This window comes from Lynx rufus, unplaced genomic scaffold (assembly GCF_022079265.1).
Source record: "Lynx rufus isolate CCGP_SWC_20201006 ecotype Redwood Valley unplaced genomic scaffold, mLynRuf1.p SCAF_4, whole genome shotgun sequence".
Taxonomy (NCBI): Eukaryota; Metazoa; Chordata; class Mammalia; order Carnivora; family Felidae; genus Lynx; species Lynx rufus.
This window is the reverse complement of record NW_025814856.1, coordinates 104867012-104882936: the sequence shown is the minus strand read 5'-3', so window position 1 is coordinate 104882936 and position 15925 is coordinate 104867012. Positions and strand designations below refer to the sequence as shown.

Sequence of the window (15925 nt, the reverse complement as noted above, 5' to 3'; positions counted from 1 at the left end):
AAGAAAGAAATGAATATTATGATTAAAAAAAAAAAAATCAGAAATCCAATCTAGGAGCACTAAAATACAATTAGTGAAAGTTCCAGAAAAAGAAAATAGAAAAAGAGAAGGATAAAAATTACCAAAGAAATAATAAAAATTCATTTCTCAGAACTAAAATACATGAGTATTTTAAACAGAAAGGGTTCAGTGAGCTCCCAGAAATGAATAAAAATATACCATACCAAACAAGATACTGAATCATACCACTGAATACAATGGAAAAAGATAAAAAAGCCGGAGAGATACAAGACAGGGGGGAAAAAAAAGAGTTACAAAAGCAGAAAGCAATACTTATAGCCAGGAGTCAGTCAAGTGATACCTTTTTTTAAAAAAAAATGTAGGGGCGCCTGGGTGGCTCAGTCGGTTAAGCGTCCGACTTCAGCCAGGTCACGATCTCGCGGTCCGTGAGTTCGAGCCCCGCGTCAGGCTCTGGGCTGATGGCTCGGAGCCTGGAGCCTGCTTCAGACTCTGTGTCTCCCTCTCTCTCTGCCCCTCCCCCGTTCATGCTCTGTCTTTCTCTGTCTCAAAAATAAATAAACGTTAAAAAAAAAAATTTTTTTTTAAAAAATGTAGTATTTTATGCACAGCCATATTACTATTGAAGCGTAGTTTTTTTTTAATTTTCAAGTATGTAAGATCTCAAAAATTTACCTCTCACTAACCTTTACTAAGTAAGTTATTGAAGAAGTTGCCCCATCAAAATAAGGGAATAAATAGAAAAAAAAGTCTTTTTAATGCAAACAACAAAATATTCTACCTATGGGAGGTTAAAAGGAAGTCCCATGATGATGAAACAAAGTCCAAGGATGACAATGAAAAACAAACTCAGGTTAGAGCTGGAGGAGAAAGGGCTCCAGAGGAAAAATCCAAGATTTTTTTTTATTTGATATGGCTGACCATATAAAAAAATTTGTGCACTAGAAATATTTTGGGCGCCTGGGTGGCTCAGTCAGATGAGCATCCGACTTCGGCTCTGGTCATGATCTCACAGATTGTGGGTTAGAACCCCGTGTTGTGCTCTGTGCTGACAGTTTGCTCAGAGCCTGGAGCCTGCTTCAGATTATGTGTCTCCCTCTCTCTCTGCCCATCCCATCATTCTGTGTCTCTGTCTCTCAAAAATAAATAAATGTTAAAAAAAAAAAAAGTATTTTACAAAGAAGTTGAAGATTGTAGCAAGAGTTGCTTTTAGATTCAAAGAAACTAAATAAATTGAAAAACAATGGAAGGCAAAGGAAGTCATTTTTAAAACTCTATTCATGCCTTCCTTTAAAAATAAACTAAATGAATGAGAATCCTTAAAATTTAATTCATCAATGGGATAGTCAGTGTATTGTTTCCTTCAGTGTCTGCCTCACCCTGCCTACTCAGCCTTATAACAGCAATAGGGTAAAAAGTGTTCATAAAGTGAGAAAGCATGTTTCTATTATTGTTAAACAATATTTTATCTTTGGGATGTTACTATCATAAAGAAGTCAGTATAAAATTGGCTAGGTAAAACAATCAAATGTCACTTTGAAAATAGAGCAAAAGGAAAATTTCAAAAACATAAAATCTTGGAAGCAAGTCAACAGACACATCTCATGGCCCATTTATTGAAAAGTGTCTCCTGGAAGCATTCATAAAGACAACCAATAATTATAATAAAGGTAATTTCCAGAAAGGGAAAATAAAAAGATTAACAATAAATATGGTCTTTAAAAATACAACAACTTTTATTACATGTCATGAAGCCTAATTACAAAGTACTACCTTCCCTAGATTCTTTGAGTATCAATGTACTTTAACTCTCTAATCAATTAAACAGTGTTAAGGATAAAATAATAAATGCAAATGTGAATTTTAGTTGTAGAAAGACTACAGATTATTTAACATATTTTATAAATGAAGATACTAAGTACAACAAGGTAGAAATTAAAGTACTTCTCCAAGGCCACACAAAGGGTTATTGGTGGAGTATGAACTACAATTCAAATCTACTATGTGCTAGTCCAGGTACTTTTCACCCCACATTATGCTACCTTACAGGTTTTGATGTTATCTAAAACACTCAAGAATTTGATTTTTATACCATCTTCTACTTTTTTTTTTAATGTTTATTTATTTTTGAGAGAGAGAAAAAGAGACAGACGGAGGAGCAGAGAGAGAAGGACACAGAGGATCTGAAGCAGGCTCTGCGTTGACAGCAATGACATTTAACAGACCAAGCCACCCAGGCGCCCCTACCATCCTCTACTTTTTAAAGGGGATGATGCTACCAAAAAAAAAAAAAAGTCTAGAGAGGAAAATATGATTATATTTTAAATGGATAGTTACTTTCTAAAGCATAATTATAAGTCATATCCATAAACAAGGTATTTCTAATTGAATAAACAGAGGAGCTATTTAAATTTAAAAAACTCTTAAATCAATCAATACATCAGAATTTTCTTAGCACAGAAATAATTAGAAGAGAAATGAAGTTTCCTAAAAAAAAAAATCTGTACCTATTTATCTAAAAAAATAAAATAGTGGATATATTAACATTTTTGCTGAAAATGTGCAACACTCATTAATAATTAATAATCTTAAGTTATAAATGAATCTGTATTCAAACTAAATTATTAGGATTTGATCTAATTAACTTCTCTAAAATTTTGTCCAGTTCATAATGCAAGAGGCTTTTGCTATCAAATTGGCTATTATAAAAACATGTTGTGGGGTGTCTGGTTGGCTCAGTCATTGACCATCGAACTCTTGATTTCAGCTCAGGTCATGATCTCATGATCTCACAGTTCATGGGATCAAGCCCCATGTCACCGTGGAGCCCACTTGGGATTCTCTCTCTCCCTCCCTCCCCTCTGCTCCTTCCCGTCTCACACTCATGCTCTCTCTCTCAAAATAAATAAATAAACGTGTAAAAAACAAAAACAAAACATATTGTAAGAAAGACAGCTATTGGTATAATGATGCCTAAATTTTTACACTAAATTCCCTGTATTCCCTAGTTAAATTACATTTATTTCAGGGCCACCTTTTTATCAGCATACCTCCTTGATGTAATAGACCATGTCTTCATTTTGGTGTTCTACTCAAGATTTGTTGGCAAGTGCCTTACATTATTAGTTGCTCAAGAGATACATGTTGAAAAAAAATTAACTTGGTCATTGTTCATTAGTAGGACTAGGAACCACAAATAAAGACTAGAGAGTATGGAAAGACCTGGATTCCCACACAGCCAATTTTTATTGCTTAAGACGGAGAACTATTAAACTCTGAAGTAAATTTGACTAAAGCACTCACAAAAAAAGATAACTGCTTATAGTTTTGACTATTACAAAGGAAATACAACATAAATTTGAGTTCCTATATATTATAAGCAAAAGTTTATCTTGAAATACTGTCTTCTCTTTACTGGACTCTGAAGGTTTACAAAAGAGGACAACATAGCTAAAGATCAAATAATTGAGGTTAGAGATTGTGTTGCATGCATCAGAAGTTACAATCTACCCTCTAAACGATATGAGATAAAGCTGAAAATGAACAAATCAAAGTAGATGAAAGAACTACAGAATTACTGGGATCTCAAAGGTGTGAAAAACAAAACAATTAACTCTTAAAACTAGAATACTATAAAATCTGGGGCGCCTGGGTGGCGCAGTCGGTTAAGCGTCCGACTTCAGCCAGGTCACGATCTCGCGGTCCGTGAGTTCGAGCCCCGCGTCAGGCTCTGGGCTGATGGCTCAGAGCCTGGAGCCTGTTTCCGATTCTGTGTCTCCCTCTCTCTCTGCCCCTCCCCCGTTCATACTCTGTCTCTCTCTGTCCCAAAAATAAATAAAAACGTTGAAAAAAAAAAAATTTAGAATACTATAAAATCATAAAACACACTATATGATACTAGATAGTGAATGAATCACAGATCAGTAAAACAGCAACTACAAGGTCAATAGGATTACAAAGTTGTTTTGGCTCAATGACAAACAACCTTGAAAGGCAGAAGAAAGAAGATATTACCTGAAACTAGTGGAAAGGAGGTACTGTAATAAAAATTCATAGTTGAAAGATTAAAACCACATAACATTTAAGAAATTCAATTTTTTTTTTTTTTTACCAAATACAAGAATCAAAGAAAAACACTGTATGTGAAGTATCAGCATTTTACATTTAAAAGTGGGCTAGGTATATAAATTAATTCACTGTCCTATAAGAAGGTTTTCATGCAGGAGAAGAAAAGCATTCTCCCAGTACAAAAGAAGCTAAATTATATTATGAAATGAGATTCCAGTCCCAGAGACTAAATATTTTCATTCCTATAATGAAACATACATAAAAAAATTCCCAATTATTATTACTGGCTATCAATGCAGCAGTGAAAACTACTAGTCTTCTCCAGATTGTATAATTAGACATGTGAAAGTTACTATTTTATAAAGTAATATTACCCTATGTACTGAATATATATATTAAACGCATAGGCTCAACCCTAAAACACTGCATAAAAGCAGACTTCTGAAATAGACATTGGCAACAGATGGTACAAATTGTAGGAATTCTACAGAAAAGAATTGCTTAATGTAATTTAAATAAAAGGAGCTCTCTGCTGAAATCTTTGTGAAAAGCCCTTTACACATTTGTGTAGCTTCTATAAATAGAAGAACAGTGGAAGAAACTCACTGGGTTAACAGAGGCTGACCTAACATCACAAGAAACTTTTTTTAAGGTTCTCTACTTCACCCACGTTCCTTCCTTTTAATTAACTAAAAAGAAAAAAAAGGGGTGGAGAAAAGAGAAAGAAAAAAGAAAGAAAAAACCTATGACTAAAAACCTGTAACATAAATGAATGGCAAACATTGTGAGGGCTCAGCTGGACATTCAGCAAGTCAGGGAAGCAGTTAACCCTCTCTCTATTTTAAAACACTGCTGAGTCTGTAAAAATTCCAGGTTCAACTTCTTTGACCTACACTGAAGTTATCCTTTTGGTATTTACAATTCTTTAAGTCACTGTCTGTATTTATGCTGTTAGTGATTATTTTAATCATCTTATCAAGAACTTATTGCATGCTCTGTCTGCACAATGCTCAGAGCTGGAAGAAAACATGAAATATTATCAGTCTTCAAAGAGCAAAGAAAAGGGAGTGAGAGTAAAGAAGTCTGGAAATGTCACTTTTTAGATCACCTAACACTGCCAAGTACTACATTAGGCACTTTTAAAAACTGCAGTTGGTTAGTACGCTAGATTGTCTTTGGTTAATCTGACACACACCTCCATCACCACCACCATCACCTTACTCTGTTTAAGGCTGGAAACCACATTTCCCATAGTCTTCCCCCACAACCTTCTGTCTATGGTTCCATGTTAGTGACCACAGATTTGAAACATTTAAGTGAAGACCATTTTACTCAGGAGGTCATGGGAGTCAAATGCCTGGCTTTTTCACATGCTGTGCAGCCATATATTCCTTTCCATTTGCTCCCAAGTCATAGTCCTGGCAGGCTTTGCAGACTTCCCCACAAATCCTCATTTTTCACCTACCCAACAGTATTCTTAGGGCTAAGATCTTCACTGTCAAAGTCTCTGACCTGGTGTCAGCAACTACCACTGACTTGGAGCTTCAAGATAAATATTTCATTGACAATTTCTCTGATGTTTGACAGAACTCCTCTGACCAGTGGTGACAGATTTCTTGACATCTACAGCCCCAGATATACCAGCAGTGGTATAACCCACTAATTCCCCACAGAGTGAATTCCATTTTCTTGATCAAACCCTTAGTCACTAATCTGCTGAAATCATGAGAAGCCTGTGATTCTGGCCTTAGGAGAAGTGCCAGGAACAATCCTACCCAGAAAGGCAGCACAATGAGTACTTAAAAATATGGGATCAGGAGCTATCTGATTCCCGGCTCTATCATTTAGAAGCTGTATGTCCTTCTGCAAGTTACTTGACATCTTTGCCTCAGTTTCTCAATTGTAAAATGGCAATGACATTAGTAACTACTTCGTTAGTACAGTAATGACAATTAATATAAAATACAAAGTAAATCACAAGTAATGCATAAATTAAAAAATGCTTTTCAACGCTTCTCATTCTGATTTTCTAAAACCAGATCATTCTTCTTTTACTTATTAATACTTTAATAGTTCCATGTTACTTGAACTATGCCCAGATTACTCTTCCGTAGGACTCACTGATCACCCTTTCCTTTTTTTGACAGATACACCAAAAGAAATGTCAGAAAATCAAAGTTCAAAATATGTACCCTTGTAATAAAGGCAAATTCAAGGCATGTGAATTAGACTGGGGGAGGGTAATGTTGGGAGGAAAATCAAAGGAGACTTTATAATTTTGAATTTCTTTTAACAAAAAGTATTAACACATTACTTTCACAGCTAAAATTCAATTTAAAAATAATTCTAACATTCAGAGTAAATGTTTAAAAATAATGATACCCTAACAATATAAGATAACATGAAAATATCAGAGAAAATGTCTATGTTTGTATAGAAGTATTTTCTGAAAATGTAATATGATTTCATTCTTACACTTAAAAATAGCTCTTTTAACCCATTATTTTTAAACACCAAATCTCTAGTGCTATCATTTTTTTCAAGTAACTTTTCTGGATAATCTTTTAACATCTTTGGATAGAAAAATAAATTAGGAAATTAACAGTAACACTGGGACTACATACATCTATATATATATATATATATATATATATATATATATGTTTTAAGTTTATTTATTTATTTGAGAGAAAGAGAGTACAAGTAGGGGAGGGACAGACAGAGAAAATCCCAAGCAGGCTCTGCACCAGCAGCACAGAGTCCGATGCTGGGCTCAAACTCATGAACCATGAGATCATGACCTGAGCTGAAACCAAGAGGCGGAGACTTAACTGAATGAGCCACCTAGGTGCCCCAAAAAGCATCTGTATCTTATTGGATCTACTGTCTCAAAATATGCTGTATTCGTTCATATTTCTATAAATCTTTATTAAGGAAATCAGAGTAGAATAAAATGAAAAATGACTTTCCTTAGGATCTAAATAATAAAAATATATTAAGCTTTGCCAAAGTGGTCTATTACCCATTGCACTCTCTGGCTATGATAAATGGAAACTTCCTGTCAGCAGTAAAGAGTGGATGCCATTCTTCTAATAGCAGCCTTGTTCGGCACAAAGCAGGCAGTGGAGCACAAAAATTGAGTCCATGGGCCCATCTCTCTTAACACTGATCAACCAAATGAACAAATCCAAAAGATATCTGTTGCTTAATCAAAAAAGCTAAGATGCAATAAACCAAATGTTTTAGGTGGATTTGGAGTATTAGTTAGGCAAAAAGACCATTGTGTACTTCTCTATCTTCACTGCCAATATCAAAGTATATACTTTTTTTCTACAGCAAGTTTCATAGTATTTACAATTTAGAGGGAAACAAGCAGACCAACACAGAAGGGCAAAATAAACATATACTGGCAGCCAATATATACACATGCTGCCAGTGTACTTAGAGATTTGCTGCTTCTAATTTTTTCTTTTTTTTAAATATCAATTTCCTCAAGGTAGAATAACCTTCAAACAGTTTATTAACTTCTATACTATTGCACTGTGATTAAGCACAGTGATGCCAATGCTCATATAAGCTTGGTGGGGGGGGGGGTGGAATTCACATTCAGCTCAAAGTGCGAAGAAGTGTTGAATCTCATATTTTTTTAGTTAACCTATTCTTGAGAGATAGAGCATGTGTGCATGTGAGCAAGAGCAGGGGAGGAGCAGAGGGAGAGAGAGAAAATCCTGCACTGATAGTGGAGAGGCTGACAGGGGGCTCAAACTCAGGAACCATGAGTTCATGACCTGAGACAAAATCAAGAGTTGGATGCTTAGCTGACACTCCGGTGCCCCCGAATCTCATATCTAATGTGAATAAGCTCAGGTACACAAATTAGTAATTGGATATATGCCTGCCTTAGAGCACCATATTTCCAATGACACTACCAAAAGCCAAATGTTTGACGACTCCATTTGTACCTCAACTAAACCTCTAAATCTCTTCTACAAACCTTAAAAGAAAAAACACAGGTTCTTATTTCAAACTATTTGAGTTCAAGTCTTATTCTGCTTACTATCTATAAGATCACAGGTAGGTTACTCAAGCTTTCTGTGTCTCAGTTTTATTTTGAGTGAAATAGGTGTTATAATAGTCAAATACGAACTTATTTTTTATAAGAGGGAGTAGGATTAGTACAGTGTCTGCATATGAGGCATACTCAATAAATGTTAGGTTTTACTACTAATTAAACAATCTTAGATAAAGGTAAACTAATCCCTCATGTCCTCTTCTGATTTACTGTCCTTTGCAAAAAGTAATGAAGTAAAATATCCAATGGTCAAATAGTAGGAAGAGATAAAAAATAATAAGCTGGTTGGGTTTACTGGCATTATGGCTAAACAGAAGTTAATAGTAGCAACATACAAGAATTTGCTCAAATACGCCAACATGTTCCCTTCTTTCCTTCTTTTGCTCTTTTACTACCACAAGAATGTTACTTTTAAATGTAAAGATATAAAGTATACAAAGTGAGAAAGTAATAACAGAGGTAAGAAAAGTTGTTCATCAAAACAGGACTTCAATCTATGGCAGCCATGATCCTGTATGCATATATGTCTATGTATATACATACACACACACACACATATATATACATATATACACATAGATACATATGTGTTTGTTTGTTTGTTTTAATTTGAGAGAGAAAGAGCATGAGAGGAGGGAGAGGGGCAGAGGGAGAGAGAGAAATTTAGGCAGGCTCCATGCTCAGTGCAGAGGCTGACATGGGGCTCAATCCCACAACTCTGCAATCATGACCTGAGCTAAAATCAAGAGTTGGACGCTTAACCGACCAAGCCACCAAGGTGCCCCTCATTTTATACTTTTGATGGTTCTTGGACAACTCTACAGAGACAGTCCTTCAAAAAAAATAAAAAATTAAAGTGCTGTATGCCTAATTATAAAGACTGAATTTTTAAAAACAAAATTACTCTAACCGAATATTAATTCACATATCCCACAAAAAAAAGACTTTTGAAACTAGAAAATACACTTTTACTAGCATGAAATAATCCAAACTATTTTTCTAAAAATTATGCTAGCACTATAGCCCAAGGGAACATATGCTTAACAGAAATGGTAGAAAGTTGTAGAACAAATCAAAGTTGTAAAACAAATGATCATTTTAATAGTTTTATTAAGTGATACATTATTTTGAAATGAGAAATTAAGGCCTAGGATATATGTCATGAATTCCCTATGTCACAAAGGTAAATCTTCCTCAAAATTTTGACAGAGTAATATGACTACTGTGAAATGAAGTACACTTTGATCAATAATGGCAGGAAAAATTAAAACTAACAAAAGAAATATTTTTTTTTAATTTTTTTAATATTTATTTATTTTTGAGAGAGAGAGAGAGAGAGACAGAGAAAAGCACAAGCAGGGGAGGGTCAGAGAGAAAGGGAGAGACAGAATCCAAAGCAGGCTCCAGGCTCCGAGCTGTCAGCAAAGAGCCTGATGCGGGTCTCCAATTCATGAATCACTAATGACAACCTGAGCAGAAGTCAGACACTTAACTGACTGAACCACTCAGGCATCCCCTCAAAAGATTTTGTTACTGAGAATCTTATGCGTATTATATCTAGTTTTACAGATGGGGCAGCAAAGGCCCAGGTATTTTAATCAAAATCACACAATCTAGTTAATAGGATGAGGAAGGAGGGAGAAGAAAATGAACATAAATTGATGTTAATATGTCCCAGACATCATGATCGGTACTTTATGTAAATTATCTAATTTAATTTTCAAAGCAACTGTAATAGGCTGAATACTGGTCTCCACAATATCCATATCCTAATCCTCGGAACTTGTAAATGATACTTGATAACAAAAAGAGACTTTGTATATGTAATTTAGCCAAGGATTTTGAGATGAATTCAGGTGGGCCTGAATCACAGAGGTTCTTATAAGAGGGAAATAGAAGATCAGAGAGGAAGCATATGTGAGTTTGGAAATGAGGTAAAAGTGGAGAAGAGGCTTGAGCCAAGGAATATAGGTGGCCTCTAGAAGCTAGAAAAGACAAGGAAACGGATAATCCCTAACAACCTCTAAAAGACCAGTCCTGTCAACACCTTGACTTTAGCCTAATAAAACTGACTGGAGACTTCTGGCCTCTAGAACTGTAAGATAATAAATCTGTGTTATTTTAAGCCACCAAAATCATGGTAATTCTTATAGCACCTATAGGAAATTCATACAGCAGCTCAGCTGGGGAACTCAGGTAAGGGTTAGGTAATTTGTTCAATATCACAATACCTCCGTAATAGGAAGTTCAATGTGGGGCACCTGGGTGGCTAATAAGTGTAGTAATACATGTACCAAAATAAAAAGTATAAGTAGAAAAATACTAGGAACAAGAATTGAAAATTAAAAGGAGAGATAAATCAGTTACTTACTGTGAAAGATACTTGGTTATACATACAAATGAGGTGGCAGTTAGATACCTAGATTCCCATAATTAACAGTGTGCTAAGAAAAGAAAGTAAGCTGCCTCATTTTTAACCATACCATCTAATTAAAATGTTAATACATCTCTGAAACAGAACTGATAAGATAAAAAGTTGAAGTAACAATAGGAACTCAGCCTAAATGGTAAGATCAAAATCAAGATGACTGAATCACTCTCCTCTGCATCTCTCATTCTTACATTCCTCGATCAGGTACTTGACCAATAGAATAGCCTCATCAAAGATTTTCTGAATTGCTGTATGGATTAATCAGGGGGGAAGGAAGGGAAGAAAAAAGTAAGAGTAATAACGATAAACATTATCCAGATAGTTATTTTCTAACTTCAGTCTGCATAAGAATAAAACCTAAAAAGTCTGCTTAAACCAACCCCTAATTCTAAGTTATTAGTTCTTGGATGAGTCCAAAACCTACATTCCAACAAACACCCCACAGATGACCTTTATGCAAGTAATTCGTGGCCTCTAGAACATCATTTCCAAAGCTGGTACCACTCAGCGCTATATGATACAATAAAAAATGGTCTTGAGAAAAGTGCTCTTTGATAAAATAGGTTAGGAAAAAGTTAAAGTAATCATTATCCTAAACAGTAGTGTTTCTCAGACCTTGAGTATACATCTGAATTCCCCCAAGAAAGAAAGTAATCATACTGTATTTCCTAAAATTACTGGCCATAGAATCCTTTCTTGTGTTTTACCCACACACGTCTACAAGAAGACTAAGACTTTTACACAACAAGAGACAAATGATACAGTAAAAGGAATTGGAATAAATTAGAAAATTCAAAAGCTTCCTTATAATTCCAGGCTGTAAGAACAAACAAGTAAACTAAAAGAAAATATGATACTCTTTTATCTGAAATAATACTAAACTATGGACACATAAATATCACTATAATATGTACAAAATTTCCGTCTCTGGTTAAAGATGATAACACTGGTCCTAAAGATTTCTTTAAACAGTAAAGAAAACGATGTTTCATAAAAGGATAATCTTTGCAAACACAGACACATGCTTTACTCGAATATCTTAATAGCCACATTGAAGTTATTGGCATTGAAGTTACAGAAAATGTATTAGAAATGAGCAGGCTTAGGGCGCCTGGGTGGCTCTGTCGGTTAAGTATCTGACTTCGGCTCAGGTCATGATCTCACAGTTTGTGGGTTTGGGCCCTGTGTCGGGCTCTGTGCTGACAGCTCAGAGCCTGGATCCTGCTTCAGATTCTGTGTCTCCCTCTCTCTCTACCTCTGCCCCACTCGTGCTCTCTCTCTTTAAAAAAAATAAACATTAAAAAAATTTTAAGAAAGAAAGAAAGAAAGAAAGAGAAAGAAAGGAAGAAGGAAGGAAGGAAGAAGTGAGCAGGCTTGAAGGAAAATTCTGTCTAGTTCATTTGTAAACAAAATGTATTTGTGAGGCCAAAAAAAATTGTTTTAAACTAATGGGAATTATAAATAAAACAATTTCAAGTTGATTAACAGCATTGAAACACAACTATTTAAATTATCTGGGAGACAATTTCCACATCTGTTTCCTCAATTTCAAATAAGCTCATAACACAAACTGAATGAAATACTCGAAGTAACTTCTCTTATGATTAGATTAAATGTGTTATTACAGATTAAAGAAAATTTTTGAGAAAGCTGTTACTTTAAGGAAAAAAGAAAAAACTCTCTACAACTAAACAGGTAACAAAACAAAGGATGACAACTAACCCTAAAAACAGCTACATCTTGGGATGTCTGGGTGGCTCAGTCTGTTAAGCATCCGACTCTTCACCTCAGCTCAGGTCTTGATCTCAGCGTCGTGAGCTCAAGCCCAGCCACTGGACTCTGTGCTGGGCATAAAGCCTACTTAAAAAAAAAAAAAAATCTTCATCTCCTTCAGGAGGAGGCAGATTTTTCAAAAGTGTCTGCCTTGGTTCAGAGTCAGAAAGTAAAAAATGTCTCCCCAGGAATTCATAACTGCAAGCCAGCCTTCACTGGATTGGGGCAGAAATTGACACTATTTATATAATGGAAAAAGACACACACACCAAACTTATTTAAAATGGTCTTAGGTTAGGGGTGCATGGGTGGCTCAGTCGGTTAAGCAGCTGACTCTTGATTTTGGCTCAGGTCATGATCTCAGAGTTCATGAGATTAAGCCCCATGATGGGTTCTGCACTGACAGCATGGAGCATACTTGGGATTTTCTCTCTCCTATCTCTCTGCCCCTCTCCCCACTAACTCTCTTTCTCTCTCTTAAAATACATAATAAACAAACATTTAAAAATAAATAAAATAATAAAATGGTCTTAGGTTAGTACACCTCACCGGCACCTGGTAATAACAAATATAAATACTTTCTGGAAGAAATTCTTTGAACTCTAACCTCAAAAATTTTGTGATGAGAAATAGACTAACAACCTCATAGAAAAATCGGAGAAGACTTGCATTTACATTTCCTAATAGATAAAATACATAGATACTCAAAGTCATTAGTATTGAGACAAATACAAAATAAAATGATATACTATTTTACATGTATTGCATTGGAAAGCATTAAAATATTACACAAAATAAGTTTAGGGAACAATAGTAAGATTATTCATTGCTATGAATATAAACGTGGAATTAACTAGCAAAACTAAAGACGCACATATCCGATAACTAAGCAAATGAACACCTTGGTATATATCCTAACTCCTTGTTACCATGCTGCAAGAGACATTTACAAAAATATTCAAAACAGAGTTGTTTACAAAAGAAAAAAGATAGAAACAAAACTGCCAATCTAAAGAACAAAACATATGATCTATTGTTTTAATAAAAAATACTACACATTAGTAAAAATAAATGAACTGTAACTACACAGATCAGTATTTATGAATCTCATCAACAAAATTTGGTTAGGGGCACCTGGGAGGCTCAGGTGGTTGAGCATCTGACTCTTGATTTCTGCTCGGGTCATGAGCTCGTTTCGTTAGTTCAAGCCCCTCATTGGGCTCTGTGCTGACAGCACAGAGACTGCTTCAGATTGTTTCTCCCCCTCTCTCTCTGCCTCTCCCCTGCTCAAGCTCTCTCTCTCAAAATAATAAACTTAAAAACAAAACAAAAAAAAAACTGGTCAAATTAACAAATACCAAAAGGAAAAGCCTGATTCCATTCATACAAAATTTAAAAACTGCAAAACTATGTATTATTTACAAATACACACATTTGGAAAGTCATTACTAAAAAAAAAAAGAAAAGAATGAGAAACACAAAGTTGAGGAAGGAGGTGATCTCTGTGCTAGCCAGGTAAGAATGAAATTACCAAGGGATTCACAGGGGACATCAGGCTTTGTTACTGTTTATTTTTGAAGCAGGTCAGTGGATACAGTGGGTATTCATTATTACTATGCTTTAAGTTGAATATATAAAGCATAAATTCTCAGTTATGTATGGTATATTTCATAATGTAAAACAACAAACTGGCCTCAGAATTTTGCCCTCAGAAGTTTGTGATGATTATGATAAACAGGGAAAAAAATTACCGTATTTCTTATTGGAATCTTCTTGGGTTCTGGGGGCATGTCCTGTGGAACAAATTTCACTGGTTCCTTAATCTGCCTCCTTGATCGTTTGGTACCATCTGGTAAGGTTTCCATGGCCATGTCTGCTTCCATGTCACTGCTCCCTGCCTGGTCACATTCTGAACACTGCCTATATAAAGAAAAAAATGTAAGTTCATACGTTTATTTTTATCTTCTAGTGTTAGCTGTGGTTTCTATTAATACAAAATTCAGGTAGATGTGAAGAATATATGAAACTATATACAAGTATGTGTGACCACAGGGTATACAATGACTACATACAGAGAGGTACACACACTCCTATAAGAATGTCAATAGTAAATGTATAAAGCAATTCCATGTACTCTGTAAGTATCATAAGAACACATGCAATAATGCTACATGTTTAAGTAAACCCATGTAAGAGATTTCAGCACTGGTGGCACAGTCCAAAGCAACAGAAATGTGTCTCTCCACCTAGAAAAAAACTGCAATGGCAAATTTTCTTTAATACAATTATTTTAGAACTATGGATTCTACTGAAGGCTTGTAAATTCCAGGGAAAGGCTAGCACAGGTAAATCACCATCAATTTCTGTTAATTTCATTTCTCAGCAGTCAAAACTACCCAACCTCCAACCAAGCCACATGGCAGGCAGTTGTGCACATATTCCTGCAGTGGCTTACATAGTCAGTAAGAACCAGGATAGCCAAAACAAACCATGTCCTCCAAATATTGGGAATCCATACTCTGATTGGGAATTACTGCTTCTGATCACAGAAGTACAAAGAGGTAGGTGTGTGGTAAGGACCCTCCCTAAAGAATTTAGTGGAGGCTTCTCAGAACAAAGGAAGGCAATGTGACCCAATCAACTCCTACACAGGTTATGTATAGCTCTGACACGACTCTGTAACTTGAAATGTGTCCAATCAGACTATATGTGTCACCACATATGGGAGACAAAGAAGTAGAAGTTGCATAAAAGGCTATACCCTGCTGCACTTGGGACTCAGCCTTTTTGGGATCTTAACCCACTGAGCCCAGGTGGCACAAATAAAGCTGCTTCCTAGAAAGAGGAACCTCAGAGTTCCATTTCTCTGTGTAAGAACCCTGCTATATGTGACCCCCCCCCCCACTTGGCCTGAAATGACTTCCAGTACTTAAAAGACCATTGTCATTTATTTCCACCTTCATTTTTCTCTTTGTCCTCTTTTGGGAGCCAGACATTAAAGATACAGACATTCAAAACATAAGTGCATATACAAGAAAAATTAGAAATTGGCCACCCTTGCCCAGGGAAAGGCTTAGAAAACATATGAGAAGACTGCAAGTTTATACCTCAGTCTGATCCTTAGCAGAGAGATAGCACACTATAATAAAAAACAACAAACAAACAAAAACAGTAATAAAACAGCAAATGCTGGGAATGGAGAAAATCTCATTTCTGAAGTTATTACATTATGAAACTCAAATGTCCAGTTTTTGACAAAAACCCCACAAGAAATAGGAAAAGGAAAGTATGGTCCATTAAAAGAGAAAAAAAATTTAACAGAAACTGTCCCAGAAAACCTGATGGCAGATCTACAAGACAAAGAATTATTCTTTAAATGTTCAATGAACTAATAGAGATTGTGGGAAAAGACAAGAACCAATTTATGAACAAAATGGAAATATCAATAAAGAGACAGAAAGCCTAGGGGCGCCTGGGTGGCGCAGTCGGTTAAGCGTCCGACTTCAGCCAGGTCACGATCTCGCGGTCTGTGAGTTCGAGCCCCGCGTCAGGCTCTGGGCTGA

General features: G+C 35.6%; 1 protein-coding gene across 6 annotated transcripts in view; it reads right to left on the bottom strand.

The window, feature by feature from the left end:
• Positions 1-15925, bottom strand: part of PHF14 (PHD finger protein 14) — a 210591-nt gene that overhangs the window by 125205 nt on the left and 69461 nt on the right. For all 6 annotated transcript variants that reach the window (XM_047095550.1, XM_047095552.1, XM_047095553.1 and 3 more), the window contains one exon: positions 14114-14282. In XM_047095550.1, the coding sequence (XP_046951506.1) occupies positions 14114-14282 (169 nt within the window). The remainder of the gene's footprint in view (positions 1-14113; positions 14283-15925) is intronic.